Consider the following 22,103-nt stretch of genomic DNA (forward strand, 5'->3'; position numbering starts at 1 on the left):
CTTAAGCACATAACCTCTTTACTAACCGATTCCTCAGTAAGAACTCAAAATGATCTCCATCTCTCACACAAAGACCTAGACATCCAACGGGGCCTGTTCTAAAAGCTACAAACATCTTAAAATAGTGTAAAAGTAGGTTGGTCTGGTATGCCTAAAGCAACACTCAGGGATGAGGGAGTCTGACTTGGAATGGAGTGCTCAGAACTGGGTGTAGGCAGAAATTTCACCAAAAATCTGTCCCAAAATGTAGAAAGACAATTATATCATTGTGGATGCAATGATATAGGTAAACCCAGGAGCTAATTCCACTTAAAAAGGCTTGAGTCACCAGTATGGATATGCAGTGTGAATACCAAGCAACTGTTATATATATGGTGTGTATACCTTTAAATCTGTCAAAAAACAGGATAGGGTTATGACACACCAATTGCTTATATTTAGTGAAAAAGAAAAAAAGTCTTTGTACACAAAGGAACAGTATAAGGAACTGTTCCCTATATTAGTGTGAAATTAGTGCAACATAAAGCATATATCTGGTGTATATCCCTTTAAATCTGTATATGTCAAAAACAATATGCTCATGAAGATAAAACTTCAAAGTATATGGGTGACTGTATTCTATATGGAAAATTAATTACTGGAATCCAATAGGTTAAAATTGATATAGAATTTATTAGAAGGAAAATAATAATAATAGTAATAACTGTGTCAAACCATAATTGCTTATACAGAATGACAACGAGGAATTAAAAATATATATATCGAAAAATATAAAAAAAAATATCAATTGGGGACGGTTTGCAAGAATATTACCAGCAAGTCTGTGTTGGTATTTCAGAAAAAATCCTTAGGACCGATCAGGATGGCTGTGGATACGATGTTGCTAAAAGATGTATCATTTGCTGCCGGCTGCTTGTGAGGTTGGCGTGCGTCCCAGACCTCACTCTGGGTGATGCACGCTGCAAGCCGGTCGGTCGGTCCTCAGATCTCGGAGTGCTCTGTGCTCGATGGAAGAGAGCACAATAGCCAGCTGTGTGTATTCTGCGTCCGTACCCCGCTCGATTTCTGTCTTACGCGTTTCGTGGGTGTCAGGCCCACTTCCTCAGAGACAAGATGACAGTTCTTCGATATGGCATAGTTTATATACAGTCCCAATCAGTTACAATTAATTGCATTGGTGTGATAATTGCTTCAAAGGAAATTTAAAGTTTAAAATTTATTAAAATATATTTTATGTGCTTTATGGATTATATGTATTCTAATTTAATTCAATTAATTAATCTAATTCATTCTTTACATATTTTATTTTCCTATACGTAATAAGTATTATAGTATTATAGTCATGTACTAAATGTGTGTTTTTCTCATGTGTAATCTCATACTTTATATACATTTTATATAACAATATATACTTTATCTATAGTTCAGACATTTCCCACAGATATCATTTAATGTTCTAAATGTCTTAGATCTTCTTGTTTATGAATGGTTTACATTTTTTGTGTTCACCTTATATTATATACATAAGATTATATGCATATTTCCTTTGAAGCAATTATCACACCAATGCAATTAATTGTAACTGATTGGGACTGTATATAAACTATGCCATATCGAAGAACTGTCATCTTGTCTCTGAGGAAGTGGGCCTGACACCCACGAAACGCGTAAGACAGAAATCGAGCGGGGTACGGACGCAGAATACACACAGCTGGCTATTGTGCTCTCTTCCATCGAGCACAGAGCACTCCGAGATCTGAGGACCGACCGACCGGCTTGCAGCGTGCATCACCCAGAGTGAGGTCTGGGACGCACGCCAACCTCACAAGCAGCCGGCAGCAAATGATACATCTTTTAGCAACATCGTATCCACAGCCATCCTTATCGGTCCTAAGGATTTTTTCTGAAATACCAACACAGACTTGCTGGTAATATTCTTGCAAACCGTCCCCAATTGATATTTTTTTTTTATATTTTTCGATATATATATTTTTAATTCCTCGTTGTCATTCTGTATAAGCAATTATGGTTTGACACAGTTATTACTATTATTATTATTTTCCTTCTAATAAATTCTATATCAATTTTAACCTATTGGATTCCAGTAATTAATTTTCCATATAGAATACAGTCACCCATATACTTTGAAGTTTTATCTTCATGAGCATATTGTTTTTGACATATACAGATTTAAAGGGATATACACCAGATATATGCTTTATGTTGCACTAATTTCACACTAATATAGGGAACAGTTCCTTATACTGTTCCTTTGTGTACAAAGACTTTTTTTCTTTTTCACTAAATATAAGCAATTGGTGTGTCATAACCCTATCCTGTTTTTTGACAGATTTAAAGGTATACACACCATATATATAACAGTTGCTTGGTATTCACACTGCATATCCATACTGGTGACTCAAGCCTTTTTAAGTGGAATTAGCTCCTGGGTTTACCTATATCATTGCATCCACAATGATATAATTGTCTTTCTACATCTTAAAATAGTGGTTATGAACAAGGAAGGTTAAGGGGATAAGATCTGACCTTTAGCTATTTTGGAAATATGAGTAGGTTAATCTCACAGTAAACAAAAATATTTAAAGTATTCTAATGTGCCCAGATAAATTGAGAAAATGAAGTATACAAGAATAACTATGTGTGCATGCAGGACCGGCCTCAGGGGCTTTGAAGCTGTGCGGCCGCACAGGGCACCATGGAGCAGGGGACACCATGTGGAAGACACAGCTCGCACATGGCCGGGTGAGTGCAGGGGGAGCTAAAGCAAATCCCTGGGTGGAGGATTTATTATTTTCCACCAGGGACTATGAAAGTAAAGGGAGCGGGGCTTACCACATGGAGGAGGCAGGACTAAAAGGCACTGAAGCTCCAGGTACTGCACAGAAAAGAATCCCTGCTTCCACTCCTCCCTTACAGCCATAAGGGAAATAGGTAATTGTGTGTGTGTGTGTGTGTGTGTGTGTGTGTGTGTGTGTGTGTGTGTGTGTGTGAATGAAAGTACTCTGTGTGTGACTTTCTGGCTGTGTGTGTGTGAGACTGTACTATGTGTGTGACTGTCTGCCTGTGTGTGTGTGTGTGTGTGAGACTGTACTCTGTGTGTGACTGTAACAGTGTCTGACTGTCTTCCTGTGTGTGTGTGTGTGTGAGTGAGACTGTACTCTGTGTGTGACTGTCTGCCTTTGTGTGTATGTGTGTGTGTGTGACTGTACTCTGTGTGACTGTCTGTAACAGTGTCTGACTGTCTGCCTGTGTGTGTATGTGTGTGTGTGAGACTGTACTCTGTGTGTGACCGGCTGCCTGTTTAACTGTGTCTGACTGTAACTGTGCCTGTGGGGCAGGGGGCTGGTGATAAAACGGTGCTGGGGACTGGTGATAAAGGGGGGCAGGGTACTGATGAAGGGGGACAGGGGGCTGATGAAGGGGGTGCAGGTGACAGTGCCTGAAATTGTCTAGAGGGGGTCAAACAAAGATGGCGGGGGGCGCCACAAGATTGGCTCACACAAGGCGCCTGAACACCTAATGCCGGCCCTGTGTGCATGAATGGCTAGTATAGATAACACCAGACACCATGAGTCATACTGGACTTTCCACGGATATTAGAAATGTCAGAGAATTAGTTTTAAAGTAAGTGAGAAACATATAGGGTTATTCCCTTTTAGAAATGCCAAAGTGCATGTCAAACTTAAGTCCAAAGTAGCTGGACTCGAAACAGAGAATTTTTTCAGTACTGCTATTTTTTCGCCTATTATTTTAAATTCACTTTAAATTCACTCTGAAATCCCACTTTAGTGAATTATGTGTTAATATTTTCTGGATATAATCAGGGCATTGCATGCTGCTACTGTAGCCACAGATCTGTTATAACTGTGGTTGTGTTTAGACATGGATGCCTGTTTCTGTAACGTATTCCTCCTCACCTTATGGTATTTGTGCTGTGCGTCTGCATATCTGACTCCTGCAACATGTTGATGGACGCCAAATTATAGCCCGGGTGAGAGGGCTAACCAGTCTTTGGAATTATATTTAAGTTGTTTGGTTAATGGCACTCAAGATAATTGGTCCAAATTACTACCCTGGGCCGAGTGTGCTAGAAGCAATGCTAATCATGACTCTTCTGGTCATAGTCCTTTCTTTGTTAATAACGGTCATCATCCTTCTGTGCTGCCAGCTGTTTTCTCTGTCACGGCTATCCCTGCTTTGGATCCCTTGCTTCTATTCGTGATACGTGGACCAAGGTTCATTCCGCTCTCAAAACTGCGGCTGATCGTTTTAAATTTCATGCTGTTTACCAGGTGGGTGAAAGGGTGTGGTTATCATCATGCAACGTCAAACTTAAGGTTCCTAGCATGAAGTTTCCTGGCAGATTCCTTGGTCCATTTCGTGTCCTTCGTAGAATTAATCCTGTTTCATATTCTCTGGCTTTCCCTGCCTCCTTGCAGATTCCTAATGCTTTCAATGTTTCTTTGCTCAAACCACTTTTTTGCAATAGTTATACTGTCCAAAGTGTCCCCCCTCCTCCGTTGATTGTTCCTGGTCAGGAAGAGTAAGAGGCCTCCTCCACAACTGAGTCCAGATTTTCTCGGGGCACTTTGCAGTATTTCGTTGATTAGAGGGGGTATGGGCCTGCCGAGCGTTCTTGGGTTCTGGCCTTTAACATTCATGCTGGCCGCAAGATTCGTTCTTTCCATGCCGAGTTTCCTTAAAGCCCGGTCCTGCCCGCATGGTGGGCAGTCTTCAGGTGGCGGGGTAAGGTAACGTATTCCTCCTCACCTTGCGATATTTGCGCTCAGCGGCCATGCGTCTGCATATCTGACTCCTGCAACATGTTGATGGATGCCAAATTATAGCTCCACGTCCGCCCACGTTGATGATGACGTCGCCGTACCTGTGACGTCACGCGGGAGATGTGCGAGCATGTTCTGGGGTCAAAGGCTGATTTCGGCCAATCAAAATTGTTAAGGGCTTTGTTTGACTTCCCTGTATTCTGGTATTCCTGATTTTTGGCTTTCCCTTATCGTTGCGTCCCATTCTGTGTCCCTGGCCTCGGCAAGTATCCTGACTATTCTTTGGTACATTAAGTCTGGCTATTCTGAGGCCCGGTAAGACGCTAACTTTTTGTCCTAGGTGTGATACAATTCTACGGGGAATATAACAATTCTACGGGGAATATAACAATGTTTGGCATTTAGTGAATATTCCCCTATATAACAATGTTTGGTATTTAGTGAATATTCCCCTGTATAACAATGTTTGGCATTTAGTGAATATTCCCCTATATAACAATGTTTTGCATTTAGTGAATATTCCCCTATATAACAATGTTTGGCATTTAGTGAATATTCCCCTATATAACAATGTTTTGCATTTAGTGAATATTCCCCTAGATAACAATGTTTGGCATTTAGTGAATATTCCCCTATATAACAATGTTTGGCATTTAGTGAATATTCCTCTATATTCACTAAATGCAAAACATTGTTATATAGGGGAATATTCACTAAATGCAAAACATTGTTACAGGGGAATATTAACTAAATATCAAACATTGTCATATAGGGGATTAAAATAATGAGGGGGAGGACCTACTGCCCCCCCCCCCGGCCCCCAACCCTGAGCGGTGGGTGGGGGCCCTAAAAAAAACAATAAGGGGGGGACCTACTCTCCCCCCCGGCCCCCACCCCTGAGCGGTGGGTGGGGGCCCTAAAAAAAACAATATGGGGGGGACCTACTGTCCTCCCCCCCAGCCCCCACCCCTGCGCGGTGGGTGGTTGCCATAAATCACAATGGGGGGGACCTACTGTCCTCCCCCCCGCCTCCTCCCATGAGCGTTGGGTGGGGGCCATAAAAATAATGAGGGGGGACCTACTGTCCTTCCCCCGGCCCCACCCCTGCGCGGTGGGTGGGGGCCATAAAAATAATGAGGGGGGGGACCTACTGTCCTCCCCCCGGCCCCCACCCCTGCGCGGTGGGTGGGGGCCATAAATCACAATGGGGGGACCTACTGTTCCCCCCCGGCCCCTACCCCTGAGCGGTGGGTGGGGGCCCTAAAAAAAACAAAAAGGGGGGACCTACTGTCCCCCCCCCCCCGGCCCCCACCCCTGAGCGGTGGGTGGGGGCCATAAAAATAAAGAGGGGGGACCTACTGTCCTCCCCTCCGGCCCCCACCCCTGCGCGGTGGGTGGGGGCCATAAATCACAATGGGGGGGACCTACTGCCCCCCCCTACCCCCACCCCTGAGCGGTGGGTGGGGGCCCTAAAAAAAACAATAAGGGGGGGAGCTACTGTCCCTCCCCAGCCCCCACCCCTGAGCGGTTGTTGGGGGCCCTAAATACTAATAAGGGGGGGGGACCTAATGTCGGGGGGGACAGTAGGTCCCCCCTAATTGTTTTTTTTAGGGCCCCCACCCACCGCTCTGGGGTGGGGGCTGGGGGGGACAGTAGGTCCCCCCTTATTGTTTTTTTTAGGGCCCCCACCCGCCACACAGGGGTGGGGGCCAGAGAGGGGGAGGACAGTAGGTCCCCCCTTATTATCTTTATGGCCCCCACTAGCCACCCAGGGGTGGGGGCCGGGGGGGTGGAGGACAGTAGGTCCCCCCCCCCCTCATTCGGGGATGTATTGGTAATGTTTATGGGGTTTGATTGTATTGTACTCTCTGTGTCCGGGAGATGATTAGTTTAGCGAGAGCCGCTAGGGCGGGACCAGCTATGTCTTGAATGAAGACCCCATGCTGGTGGTCTGTATATAAAAGGCTGCATTGTGCACAATAAAACTGGTTATTCTCCCCAGCATTAGATGTCGTCTGATGACTGTGGAAAGGGGCTATAAACACTAAGAGGCTCTTCTTCTAGCTAAGAGGGAATTCCAGCAAAGATATCCAGCCAGGATCTAGGAGCTCGGCTACAAATAGTATATTAGTACGAGCTGTTTTTTTTAATTTTATCTAACTCTTACTCATATTTCAAGTCAAATATATGTCAAATTATGTGTAATGATATATGCATGTGTTCACATGTTTGGTTAATACATGCTATGCCTAAATTTGATAAACTGTTTTATTGTTATGATAGATGCTTTTGTGGCTGTATCCAAAGACGTCAAGGAACACCAACAAATGAAAAGGGAAGTTAATGATGTAAAAGAACAATTTGATTCTATCACACTGAAGTGTCGGCCTACACATCAAATATCTCATGGTATGCAATTCAGTCTGTAATTCTATTTTTATTTTATACATTTTAAGAAATTTATTAGGATCTATATTCAGAAATATGGATAAATAGTTTTTAAATGTGGTAATGTAAAGTGCCATAGTTACATAGTTACATAGTTAGATAGCTGAAAAGAGACTTGCGTCCATCAAGTTCAGCCTTCCTCACACCTGTTTTTTGCTGTTGATCCAAAAGAAAAAAAAAAAAAAAAAAAAAAAAAAACCCAGTTTGAAGCACAATTTTGCAACAAGCTAGGACAAAAAATTCCTTCTTGACCCCAGAATGGCAGTCAGATTTATCCTTGAATCAAGCAGTTATTACCCTACATTGAAAGATTATATCCTTGAATATTCTGTCTTTGCAAGTATGCATCTAGTAGCTGTTTGAACATCTGTATGGACTCTGATAAAACCACTTCTTCAGGCAGAGAATTCCACATCCTGATTGTTCTTACAGTAAAAAAACCTTTCCTTTGCCTTAGACGAAATCTTCTTTCTTCCAGTCTAAACGCATGGCCTCGTGTCCTATGTAAAGTCCGGTTTGTGAATAGATTTCCACACAATGGTTTGTATTGGCCCCGAATATATTTGTATAATGTTATCATATCCCCTCTCAGGCGACGTTTTTCTAAACTAAATAGGTTTAAATTTGTTAACCTTTCTTCATAGCTGATATGTTCCATTCCTTTTATTAATTTTGTAGCCCGCCTCTGCACTTTTTCTAGTGCCATGATATCCTTCTTTAGAACAGGTGCCCAAAATTGCACAGCATATTCAATATGTGGTCTTACCAGTGATTTATAGAGAGGCAAAATTATATTCTCGTCCCGAGAATGAATGCCCTTTTTCATGCATGACAATACCTTACTGGCCTTGGCCACTGCTGATTGACATTGCACATTGTTGCATAGTTTGTTGTCTATAACAATTCCCAAGTCCTTTTCGTGTGTTGTTATCCCTAATTCGCTTCCATTAAGGGTATACGTTGCTTGTGTATTCTTTACGCCGAAGTGCATAACTTTGCATTTTTCAACATTAAATTTCATCTGCCATTTGAGTGCCCAGTCCTCCAGTCTATCTAATACACAATATACTTATCTATGTATTTATCATTTGCCTATAATTCATTATTCCTATGTTGTTTTTTTTACCTTGTTTCAGGTACTGGGGTCATTCAGGTGAAAATTGATAATATATCTTATATAAAAGCTAAGGCATTTAGATTGACATCATACTGTGTGTTGAAGAGTACATAGAAATATAGATATTTTACTTTTATAGAGTACATAGAAATATAGATATTTTACTTTTATTGCAATTAAATACAATTTTATTGGGATGCTGAGGCTTTTGTTGCTTCATGATTAAAGCAATTTTGGCATTCTCCACATACATTTGCTCAACTGTAATTTCCCTATATATTATTAAGACAATTGCAAATATTATAGAAATATTTTTTTAAGGATAGATAGAGTTTTCTTTTGATACTATAGATAGCTCATCATTCAATATGGATATAATATTAAAAAAAAAGAGAAAATCCTGCCACACTAATGTGGCTTTAGAAAACTATCTATAATAAAATTTGTTTATATGTCCAAATTGTGTAAATGTCAACCAGTTCAGTGTTTTTTGGCAGTTATGTGTCACAAAATAAAAAGAGTACACCATTGATATACAACTGAAAGTCTGCAAATTTGGTCTGCTGGGAATGTAAGTTCAGCAGTGATCACAAAGCCTAAAATTAGCTAAACAAAATTATATGTTTGGAGAAACTGTTATTTAAGTGTTCATAGGGATTTGGGTTAGTTTGCAGGTAGATTTTCTTTGTCTTGTTTATGCATTTATACTAATAAATAGACAACCACTAGTGCAGCAAGAGATGTTTGAGAGTAGAACTAATTTCTGTTTTACATTTTTAACATAGTCTACCACCAGACCTCCCAATTATGCGAAATTAGTCAGGACTGGTGCGATTTTCGAGCCATGTACTACCATCCCAACTTAGTTCCCAGCGTCCTGGTATTCTGATTTTCGGGTGCCAGGGAACTGGCCAACAAGTGCTATGTTCAGGCCACTAGGACCCTACAAAGAGCACTGAAACAGTGCTCCCTGCATGGTCTGCCCCCAGTGGGCTGGCCAGCTTGGTTAGCAGGTAGCCTTGCATGCATTCATGCACTGGCTGGCTTGTCAATTCTACAGACAAACCTGCCCTCTTCCTAAAAGGTCCCACAACTACAGGCAGAACCAGTGATGTTAATTACACCATTTCCAGCTTTCCTTGCCTCTCTTTTTCAGTAAGCTGGAGTTGGGAAGTAGGTACCACCGAATCTTTATTTACCACTGAGCTGCTAGTAGAAATGTTACATTTGGACTAAGTTGAAAAAAATAAGTTGAAAAATGTACTTTAACAACTGTTATAATTTAAACGTCTTTCAGATCTTAGATAACAGCTTTCAGGGTTATTCAATAAAGTGAGAACTGCCAAGAATTCAAATGTATTTCAAATTGTAGGTCAAAATAGTAAAATTAGAAAAATTCTCCACATTAGTTCTGTTTTCAGTTTGGCTATTTTTGTGTAAAATTTTAGAATCACTTGGAATTCTCAGCAGTTCTCACTTTAGTGAATAACCCTGGGTATGTTTACTGAAGTCAAATGCTGTACCATATTTAAATAGAATATAAGGCTTGGGGTTCAGAGAGCACAGGGAAACAGCATTCAGATTTATTTTACACTTTTACCATTTTTAAATTTGTCTACCATGTTTTTGGCTTATTTTGTCTGGATACATTATATTTTGTTGACATAACAGTCCCAACTATCAATTATCGCCTTGATTTAATTTGCTTAGATCAGCATTTCAAATCACAATCTATTAGAAAACCCTTTCAAATAACTTTGCTACAGAAGTCACCATTTAAGTTTATGTGAATTTTTGTCGATAGACCATTTGAAAAGTTTTTGTAACAGATGGTGATCGTTTGAAATGTTGATTCAAATTTATTCTTTCGTGGCCTATGTGCCTGTGCCATACCCAAACATTTAACTAGGTATCTCCAAAATTGTTGAATAAAGAGATAAATAAAGAAATGAGGGAGAAAGGTGGCTCCAACAATCGGAGTAGTGACAATGTTTATCCAATACATGGTAGTTTCACTAAAACGGGTGTTTCATATGACACTCCTGAATATGAGCACCTTGATGTTCTCAACATCATAGTTTATGTAATAGTCGTATTTATAGAACATCCGCTTTGACATTTTGCTGTGAGTTTAAACTTTCAGATATTTGTTCCTTCTGTTGTGGTTTCCATTTTATGCACTTCCTGAATACACTTTTTTTTGCAGCCCTTAATTTTCTTTTCTTATTTGCCTTGAAATGAGAATACAGCCTGTTTTCATTAATATTTAAGTTATGTTACATATCTCCTTTATAAAACATTCAAAATTCAAAGGCTGAAAACAGCAAATGAACTGCTGAATATGCAGGCCTTCTCACTTTTGACAGATCTCAAACAGTGCAGTAGAATACAGATTGACAAATACATTTGTGTTAAATAAAAGAAACTCAGTTCAGGAGGATTAAAAAACAAACAAACAAAAGACAGGTTTACATTTTTATTTCTGCTGGAAAATAAATGACCAAATAACTGATTGATTAATAAAACAGTATTAATTTTATAAAATGAATATCTGCTTTAAGGGGCACAATACCTACAATGTGACTTTTAGTTTGTAAATTAAATATATTAAACTTTGAGATTCGTTTAATTATGAACTGTAATTCTAAGCTTCCGTCCATAATGCCAAAAAAAGAAATGATTGATGGGAAAAAAGGATGAGCAGTAAAAAATAAATAAATCTATATGTATATATTAATATTTAATAAGTATATAAAGTATATAAATATATATTACTGCTCCTCTTCTTTTTTCTTCTGTTAGTTTATTTTTCTCACTTGATCTCTGAACCAAATGGCAGGAAAATAAGCCTATTATAATATACACAAAATTGACATTATGTAAATATCTTGCAGTACACTAATTGGCCCATTTTTTAGCCCTTTTGCATCTTCTGATTCGTTCTCCTAATGTTTTTTGATGAATGAAATTCTGCCAAAAAGTCACATGCATTAAATTCTGCCATAACTACATTTATTTTAGTTTCTAAAAACGTGGTAGGGTCAAAACAAATTTTGCCTCTAAGCAAAAGTCTAAAATATATAGATAGTGCATTGAGGGAATATGGACACAGGGTTTATAATCATATAAACTCTTGTCCAGTCAAGATTTATTGGAATGTCCATTTACCTTCAGTTCCACTCATGTTCAAATAGAAATGAGCAGTAATCTTCTGGATACCATTCTACGTGGCTAACCTGGTGCATGATTCTGTATTTCTTATGTCAGCAATGGATTAGGAAAGGTTTTTTATTTTATTTTTTCTGGATCCTTCCCTATGATTCACCTGATGTGAGGGATAAGGAAGCAAATAAGGAGTGAGTATTTACCAGATTAATAGAAGTAGAATAATAACAAGGGAGACTAAGCACTCTGAGAGAAGCTGGTAAAGAATCGATTGGGAAACTTTTGATCCCTTGGCACATATGTTAGTAGGAGAAGTCTCTGCAATTCAAAGAGAGTCCAACAGACCTTCATGTTTGCATAAGAAGCCACCCTACCCACACTTAATGTAGATATTAAATAATAAAAGGGTATCTGCATGACCCCCAACACATTTCTATTAACCCATACTTCACAGTTCAAGGACTACTGATGTGGGTTCCCCTGGCTAGTAAGCGGCCTGCCAGACCTCTTCATGGCTTTTGCTTCCCCTCTCCCCCTTTTTTTGTCCACTACTAGGACCTGCTGGTAGTTCCGTATCAATTCCAATTCTGAAAAAAACAAGCTTGGTATTATGAGTCATATCCAAGTTGGATCTTTGTGACTATATGATTCATTATACAGTGTATCATATTTTAACCATTCGAATTAGTTGGGACTACGTTGGTTTATTATTTTTATTATTATAATTGGTATTTATATAGCACCAGCTTATTCTGCAGTGCTTTACAATAAAAGGGGAATTTACCAAATGAGACAATAACAAAATGTAACAGGAACAATAGTTAGTTGAGGAAACAAGCTTACAGTCTAGAGGAGGTGGGTATAAAAACACAATAGGAAGGGTACTGAGGGGGACAGCAAATAGACATGGTGGGAAAGTAGCAGAACTGGAAGTGAGAGTGGAGTGTGGCCCTTTAGGAGAGAGTAAGAGGAAGGTTTGAGAGATAGAAGTTACTCTTCGGGGCCATAAGCAATCCTGAGAAGATGGGTTTTGAGGGACTTTTTTAAGGATTGAAGACTAGAGGAGAGTCTGACAGGGGTAGCCAGGCTGTTCCAAAGGAAAGGAGCCATCCGTGAGAAGTCTTGCAGGCGTGAATTTGCAGAAAAGGTGCGAGCAGCAGACAGGAGACGGTCGCCGGTAGAGCGGAGAGACTGAGAGGGGGCATACCTATGAATCAGTGAAGAAATGTGAGAGGGGCTAGAGTTGGTTAGAGCTTAAAAGGTAATGGTTAGTATTTTAAATTGACACCTGTAGGTGACAGAAAGCCAATGTAAGGATCGAGAGAGGGTTGAGGTGTGAGAGGAGTGACAGGAGAGAAAGATCAGCCTGGCAGCAGCATTCACCACAGATTGTAGGGGGGCGGTGCGGCTTCTGGGGAGACCAATTAGGAGAGAATTACAGTAATTGATGCAGGAGCTCCTTGGCAGCATCTTGAACAAGCTCCTTGGCAGCATCTTGCGTAATGAAGGGGCGTATGTGGGCAATATGTTTAAGTTGGAATCAACAGGTTTTAGCAACAGACTGGACATGAGGCGCAAAGGTGAGGCCAGGTTTAAAAGTGACACCAAGAGGTTTACTGCTATATATGATTTTGCAAGCAACACACCATTATTAATAGCCAACTTGAGATTTTTCTCTAAAATAGCCATTTCACCTGACCTTAAAGGATCTGCTATCTATTTCATACCAAGTTGAACATATACTCTACTAATGAACATATGTTCTGTTAAAAATGACAAAAGAAAATGGTTAAAACAGGCAGCTAGCTTTCAAAAGTCAAATTAATGTGTGAAAAGTGGAATATAAAAGCAATATGTAGAGCATACTCAAAGGGAAACTAGAGACTAGGAATACAAAATTGAATTCCTAGCACTATAGTATTCTATAGTGCCCTCCTCGCTCAGGCAACCACACCACACCCACAGTGCACAAAGGGTTAAAAAGCCTCAATTCACATACCTGAATCCAGCGCCGATGTCCCTTGCAGGGTTAAACTGACAGGGACAGTGCACCCAGACCTCTTCAATGAAGTGGTCTGGGTGCCTATAGTGTCCCTTTAATTACTAGGTGTTGCAATGGTCACTCCTGCACAGATGGCAGAATAAAAGCGCTGCTTGTCACATGAATGGCCTTTGCTGTACAGAGAAAAAACATTCTAATCTCAGATACATGGTATATAATATAATGCAATCTGTATAAAATTATTGTTATTTCACCAAAAAACACGTTTATGTTTCATTAAGGAAACTCCTGTGCAATTAGGATTTAGCAGCTCTTCTGAATATATGTGGTAATTAATCAAATGTGATTAGCCTGTAATTGCTAGGTACCCACTCTGCCTGCTTGTCACCGCCTATCAGAGAACATGGAGATACATGTCATGTTTATTATATTTCTTTCAGAAAATGACATTCCAGGACAATGAGACAACCTCTCCAGTAAAAGAGGACATTTGTAAAGGAAGCACAACATATCGTCCACATTTCTTCAGCAAATGTTTCAAAGCAATTATTCTAATTAATGTAATTTATTTATAAATATTCCATGTCACTATAAAATGGGTAACACATTAAGCAAGTTAAATACAGATACTGAAAGAATAACTGTTTGAGCATACACATCTGCTATTATAGCCATTTACATTGGTGTAATATTTTGTATTGATTATTTATACTTTTTTTTTTATTGTTGAATGTTTATAATCACACCATGTACAAATGATAAATTAAAACAATTAGAAATACTGATGCTTTTAATTTCTAATTGCATGAATTAATTCAATTAAAATTTGCACTAAATTGTGTTGGGCAAGGTTAATAATAAATGGTAATTCTGAGTATGTCTGAGGATTACTAATTACGCATGCCTAACAAAAACATCTAGACTTGTCTATTGCATTTTTTCATTTTAATTAAATATCTAAGCCAAGGGAGGAAACTCTATACGAAGGTTTCCTTATGGCAATCAAATTGCATTAAATTGTAAAAGTGTATTTCTCTCTCTCTCTCTCTCTCTCTCTCTCTCTCTCTCTCAACACACGCACACACACTTGGCAATTTTATGAAATAGGGGGAACTTAAAGGATCACTATAAACACCCAGACCACTTAATCTCAATGGCACAGTGGTCCTGCTGTTTTGGTCCCACAATGTAAAACATTGCTATTTTGGAAATGCATGTAGCTACTCGATGGTGCTTCCCCTGTGAGAACCAAGTCAGGATCAGTTCTTGTCATTCGATGTCCTCACACATTGCATGGGGATGTTAATATTCAATGAATGCATCTCATAGAGCAGTGATGGCGAACCTGTGGCACACCGGGCCCTCTCTGTGGGCACGCGGCCATAGGTCACCGGGGGGGGGAGGGGAGGGGCAGCAAATCAATCCCCCCCCACACACAGCAGCCCCCCAGTCTGTGTGTTTGTGTTTGTGTGTATGTATTCAGCAGTCTGTGTGTACTCAGCAGTCTGTGTGTGTGTGTGTATTCAGCGGACTGTGTATATGTATTTAGCAGTCAGTCTGTGTGTGTATTCAGCAGTCTGTGTGTTGGTGTGTGTATGTATTTACAAGCGTGGGAAAATTCCAAAGAACTTTCCCACGCTTGTAAAATGACACAGAGCACTGTGATTGGATGGCTTGAAATCCATCCAATCACAGTGCTCTGTGTCATTTTACACAGCATGGGAAAGTTCTTTGGAATTTTCCCACGCTGTGTAAAATGATAAAGAGCACTCTGATTGGCTTAAACCCACCAATCAGAGTGTTCTTAGCCTAATTGCAGGGCGGGGCAAGGCTTTATAAGCCTTGCCCCGCCCTGCGGAGCTCAGTCTGCGCGGAGCCCTCCATGGGTGAAGATGGATTATTTTTTTTGCGCTCGGGTTTTTTCTTTAACGTCAGGTTTTTTTTTTTGCGCTCGGGTTTTTTATTTTATTTTTAGTTCGACGGGTATGATTTTTTGGCCTTTGGATTATTTGGCCTTTTTTGGGGGCTGAAAAATGAAGATTTTAGAAAAAAGAAGACGTCGAATGGTAAGTTTAATTTTACTTTACAGGTTAGCAATTTTATTCCCCCCTCACTATTTTTTAGGTTGAGGGGGGTAGGCAGGGGCATTTTTATTTGTGTGGGGGGTGGGTGACTAGGGGCTTGGGGACCCCTAGTCACCTTGATGGGGGGGGGAGAATTGACTTAGTGCCCCCACCCGCCGCCCAGGGGTGGGGGCGCGGGGGGAGGACAGTAGGTCCCCCCCATTATCATTATGGCCCCCACCCGCCGCCCATGGGTTTGGGGCCGGGGGGGGAGGACAGTAGGTCCCCCCCCTTATTACCATTATGGCCCCCATCCGCCGCCCAGGGGTGGGGGCCAGGGGGGAGGACAGTAGGTCCCCCCTCCTCATTACCATTATGGCCCCCACCTGCCGCCCAGGGGTGGGGGCCGGGGGGGAGGACAGTAGGTCCCCCCCCTCATTACCATTATGGCCCCCACCAGCTGCCCAGGGGTGGGGGCCGGGGAGAGGACAGTAGGTCCCCCCCTCATTACCATTATGGCCCCCACCCGCCGCCCAGGGGGGGGAGGACAGTAGGTCTCCCCCCCCTTATTACCATGCTTTTTTACAGTGAGCAGCCACAGGCTGCTCACTGTTTAGTGGACATGCCCCTACTCGCGGTATAGCGAGTAGGGGCATTGGGGAGATTTTAATCTCCCTTATGCTATTATGGGTGTCATATTGACCCCCATAGAGTGAGAGGGGGACCTGGGGGGCTTATGAAGTGGTGGGGAGCACTGCTCCCTGCCGCTTCTGTCTTTACATATTACAAGGAGGGAGCTGCATGCCGGTAGCTTCCTCCTTGTAATTACCCGAAACAAACATAAGAACACTGATATTCGGTGTTTGTTTGTTCGTCTGATTTTTTTCTATTCATTCATTCGTCTGTCTGATGAATGAATGAATAGGTGAAATTCCCGTTCGCATGTCCAGGTGTTTCACTTGGTGTGTGCGGGAATCTCACAGGCTATCTAGTGTGGGCAGATGACGTGTCCCACAGGGACTTCATCTACCCACACAAAGATGGCGGCGCCCTGAATAAAGATCGGGGAAGAAAATAAAGAATAACAAATAGGCAATGTGGGGGGCTTAAGGGCATTTGGGGATGACTAGGGGGTCAATTGGATGTAGTGGAGGCGGGATGGGGGTTAAAAAAAAAATGGGATTCGGCATGACAGTGCCGCTTCAAAACTGTTATAGCAATCTTTATCAATCTCTGCATTTCTAATGTAATGCTGACAATGAAATGGTTAGAGTCAATTTTACCACATGACAGGAGACTTCATATTTAGCATATCTCTCTTTACTAACTCCATACAGCAGTAAAGAAACACATAGAAAAAAGAACCAATCACAGGAGAGCAGGATGTACATAAGGCAATGTGACCTTATCATTTCCTCTTTCTTTACTGCTCCATCAAGCAGACAGGTCAGAGTATTACTCTCCTCCATTACTTAATGTTTCTATTGCCTCTTTGAGGTTGTTTCTGTATTATATATTTTTATATACTTTGCTGTATGTTCTTGCTGTGCTTCTGTACTATGTGCAGCTGTGTTTTTTCAATGTTATTTCATAGATATTATGTAGATTTAATGTTATACTTATTTCATAACCTTTAGTTGTGATTAATATCACTTGTAATTTATCAGTTTTATAGGCATTTCATCCTTTGTTTTGATAAGTATTATATGTACTTTATATGTATTTAATAGATGTCATATGTATTTTATAACATGGATTTAATAGGTGTTAGTTGCAAATTTTATTATTGACTTGATAGGTTTTATGTGTAGTTATGGTAGATGTACTTTATACCATATGTATCATGACTTTTCTGGCGATTTTCCTGGCCTTCTAAACCTGAAGCATCTGTGGACCCAGGGCCGGCCTTAGGCATTTGGGCGCCCTGTGCAAAAAATCTTCACAGCGCCCCCCCCTCCCCCACTCCTTACCCCTTCCCACACACCCTGTCACACACACAGGCAGGCAGACAGCCACACACAAACACACACACAGACATAGAATGTGACGGCAGATAAGAACCATTCGGCCCATCTAGTCTGCCCAGACAGTCACACATAGGCAGTCACACACAAACACACACACACAGGCAGACAGCCACACACACAGCCACACACAAATACACAGGCAGACAGCCAAACACACAGAGGCAAACAGCCACACACACACACACAGTCACACACACACAGACAAACAGTCAAACACACACAGACAAACACACACTGTCAGACAGCCACACACACACAGACAGACAGTCTCACACACACACAAACATAGGCAAACAGTCACACACACACAGGCAGACAGCCACACACACACAGTCAGACACACACACTCACTAACAGACAAACACACTCACAGACACACACTAACAGACACAGACACACTAACAGACACAGACACACGAACATACACAGACACACACTAACATACAGACACACACTAACATACACAGACACACACTAACAGACACAGACACACACTAACATACACAGACACACACTAACATACACAGACACACACTAACAGACACACACACACACTAACATACACACACACACTAACATACACAGACACACACTAACAGACACAGACACACACTAACATACACAGACACACACTAACATACACACACACACACTAACAGACACACACACACACTAACATACACACACACACACACTAACAGACACAGACACACACTAACATACACACACTAACATACACACACACACACACACTCACCCACATTAACACATTTTTTACAATTTATTTAGACACCCCCCCAGCCTCCTTACCTTTGGGAATGCTGGGGGGGGTCTCTTCCTCCCTGGTGGTCCAGTGGCTGCTGGGCTGGGTGGTCGGGCGGCCGGCCGGCGATTGAGCACTTCCCCTGAGCTGTTTGCTCAGCTCCCTCGCGCGCCGCAGAGTGAGGCTGGGAGCCGGAATATGACGTCATATTCCGGCTCCGCCTCCCAGCCTCACTCTGCGGCCGGCGAGGGAGCTGAGCAAACAGCTCAGGGGAAGTGCTCCCTCGCCGGCCGCCCGCCCGCCCGATCGCCCAGCAGCCAGGCATGTCTGTTAGCCGCAAGGCTAACAAGACATTTGCCTTGGGCATTTGGGGGCGGCTTTTTTTGCCGCTCCCTGGAAAATGCCGCCCAAGGCAAATGTCTTGTTAGCATTGCGGCTAACAGACATGCCGTGTGAGCTATGCGGCCGCAGGGCGCCCTCTGCACCATGGCGCCCTGTGCGGCCGCACAGCTCGCACACCCCTAAGGCCGGCCCTGTGTGGACCCTATTTTCCCACTTTCCTCCTTCTCATGGGGATTCTGGGTCTGGCTGGGGCTTAACCCCTTCCCTCCCGCGGTTACCGTCGGCTCCCGGGCATTAACCCCTTCTTCCGGCCTATCCGTTCGACCCCTTCCTCCTACAACCCTCAAGAGGACGGCCGGACTCACTGCCCTCTCTCTCAGGCTGCCCTATACCGTGCACCCGGTAATGTGCTGGATACTTTCCAACATCCACTACCTTGGTGCAGGGCAGTCTGTGGGGCAACCGAGCATGACGCGGCGGCCATCTTTGATCCTGCGTCTACCGAGACTCCAGGGACCATGCTCCCCCTCCTTTACCCTTGGCGGCCATCTTTAATCTTGCGTCTCGCGAGATTATGGGCGGCCGTTTTGCTACTCTCGCCCACCACGATTTCGGCGCTCGAGAGTAACATATACCTGGGCTGTCAGTTAGCCTTGCTGCTCTCGTGGCTCAATAGGTCCCCCCCCTTATTGTTAATTTTAGGGCCCCCACCCACCGCTCAGGGGTGGGGGTGGGGGGGACAATAGGTCCCCCCCTTATTGTTAATTTTAGGGCCCCCACCCACCGCTCAGGGGTGGGGGCCGGGGGGGGACAATAGGTCCCCCCCTATTGTTAATTTTAGGGCCCCCACCCACCGCTCAGGGGTGGGGGCCGGGGGGGGACAATAGGTCCCCCCCTTATTGTTAATTTTAGGGCCCCCACCCACCGCTCAGGGGTGGGGGCCGGGGGGGACAATAGGTCCCCCCCTTATTGTTAATTTTAGGGCCCCCACCCACCGCTCAGGGGTGGGGGCCGGGGGGGACAATAGGTCCCCCCCTATTGTTAATTTTAGGGCCCCCACCCACCGCACAGGGGTGGGGGCCGGAGAGGGGGAGGACAGTAGGTCCCCCCCTCATTATCTTTATGGCCCCCACCCGCCGCCCAGGGGTGGGGGCCGGGGGGGGGACAGTAGCCCCCCCCTCATTATCATTATGGCCCCCACCCGCCGCACAGGGGTGGGGGCCGGGGGGCGGAGGACAGTAGGTCCCCCCCTCATTATCATTATGGCCCCCACCCGAACCCAGGGGTGGGGGCCGGGGGGGAGGAGAGTAGGTCTCCTCCCCCCTTCAACCACTATTGTGGGTTTTAAAATTCGCCTGCCTAATGAAGGCTAAGGCGGTTCGCACGGTTCGCCGGTTCGCGAACATTTGCGGACTTTCGCGTCCGCCGTTCGCGAACCGAAAATTTTATGTTCGCGACATCACTAATCCTGGGTGAGGCCAGTTATACAAATCCCAATATTGTGGTTTGCCCTGCTGGGACAATTTGACAAACACTAAGTGACAGATACAGAATACCCTGCCGGGGTTATTACACCTTACTGTCATTTATTTACACTACAACAGATACCCTGCTGGGGTACCCCATATCACACACCCTGCTGGGGTTGTTTTGATACTTTGAGACAATAAATTGCACACAATAAGTGCACACTACTGCATATCACACACTCTGCTGGGGTTGTTTTGCTACTTTGAGACAATAAATTGCACACAATAAATTGCACACTACTACACCCTGCTGGGGTCTGCATGGTGCATGAAACGGATTGTGCTCTAATCCAGTCTGTTTTATTTGGCCGCGACCCACGCTGGACGCTGTACGCTGTACATACCCTGCGCACCTGAGGTGATCTCTGACTAGGTATAAGCCAATCTATTCGGCAAAAAAGGGGACAGAGTCGCAAGTTTCAGCCAGAATATCCCCCATGGCGGTGCATTAATTATTGATAGAGCTGTAGGACACTCTCTATCAGGCTGATGGCCAGCACTGATGGGTTCATACCCTGTGCAACCGGGGTGAGCCCCCTACAGCACTGCTGCTTCTACTCCTACCCCTCTCAAGAGCGATTCCGAGGATTGAAAATCTGAACTTCGGATCTGGGACCAGCACTTACAGGTTCAGACCCGGTGATCTTGGGGTGAGACCCCTACGATAGGCGAGTCACACTACCCGACCGAAGGAAGTCTTACGGCAACAGCCTCTACCTACAGCTGAAGGAATACCTCCATTGATAATGAATCATGATACGGTACGGGTTTATGCCCTGTACCTATTCGGCGGCCTGCAGTTAAAGGCCCACGGGCCCGGCTAGGCGTGCACTGCACTAAAATGCCGAACAGAGGCATGCGGTTACAACCGCTGAACAGGAGTTCCGAGCCACCTACTTAACGATATATATTCCCCTTGAGGTGAATTTAATAATGGAAGAGGTGACTGACACTCCCTATCAGGGCGATGGCCAGCACTGTGCACCCGGGGTAAGCCCCCACTATACATGCGCTGCACGGTGCTGCTAAGGGGAGGCAATGCTAGGGCAACCTCTATGTACTGGGTGAGTCCCAGTCTGTTTTATTTGGCCACGATTCGGAATAGACCCGCAAGGGTTTCCGTGAACACTGCCTACTGTCATATCTGTTTGCCCTGCATCCTGTGCCTGAATACTGGTTTGTGCCTTACACAGGGGTATCCCTTACTATGATAAACCTACTTGACAACGTTATGCACTCGTGGCTTTGCAGCCTCTTGCTTAGAATGTCCATATCCGCTGACGGTCGGACAAACCCATGCCCTTCCATGCCGGTCAGAACGGCTCAGACGACTATAGTGACCAACGGAGGAGGTCTTTCAGGATTCATGACCTTACCATGGGCGATGGTGGACGCCGCCAAACATAGTCCAAGAATGGGCATACAACTTGGGTATATGGACTCAAAAAACAGTTTCTGCTCCTCGCAGGAAACCCACAGTGTTGGCCTCTCCAATAGGATGCCCATAGCAGCACTCCTCCGCACTGACGGATGGTTGGCGGTACTGGGCACCAAGATAGTCGGAACCCCAGGCACAAGGCACAAAGTTCCGAAAGGAACTTATAAGACACGCAAGGGTCCCACGGCTTTCATAAGGGCCCAAACCCCTAGGAAGGAGGTGTTATGCGATTACCTTTACAAGGGATTCTTTAGAACCGGTTGGCAACATCCCGAGATCCGCTATCGCTAGTTCTATTACCCATATAGAGCGAGAGTCAACCAATGGTGCTCTAGATAAGCAGACAAAGAACACGGTACACACAGATACCATCAATATACCTCCTACTACATTCACAGGGTAGG

At 43.5% G+C, this 22,103-nt stretch overlaps 1 protein-coding gene across 1 annotated transcript in view; it reads left to right on the top strand.

Annotated features, from left to right (window-relative positions):
• Positions 1-14,201, top strand: part of THEMIS (thymocyte selection associated) — a 96,863-nt gene extending 82,662 nt beyond the window's left edge. The window contains exons 6-7 of the mRNA XM_063441163.1: positions 7,089-7,214; positions 13,978-14,201. Coding sequence (XP_063297233.1) covers positions 7,089-7,214; positions 13,978-14,000 — 149 coding nt within the window. The 3' untranslated portion in view covers positions 14,001-14,201. The remainder of the gene's footprint in view (positions 1-7,088; positions 7,215-13,977) is intronic.
• Positions 14,202-22,103: the final 7,902 nt, after the last annotated feature.

Source organism: Pelobates fuscus, chromosome 2 (assembly GCF_036172605.1).
Source record: "Pelobates fuscus isolate aPelFus1 chromosome 2, aPelFus1.pri, whole genome shotgun sequence".
NCBI classification, from domain to species: Eukaryota; Metazoa; Chordata; class Amphibia; order Anura; family Pelobatidae; genus Pelobates; species Pelobates fuscus.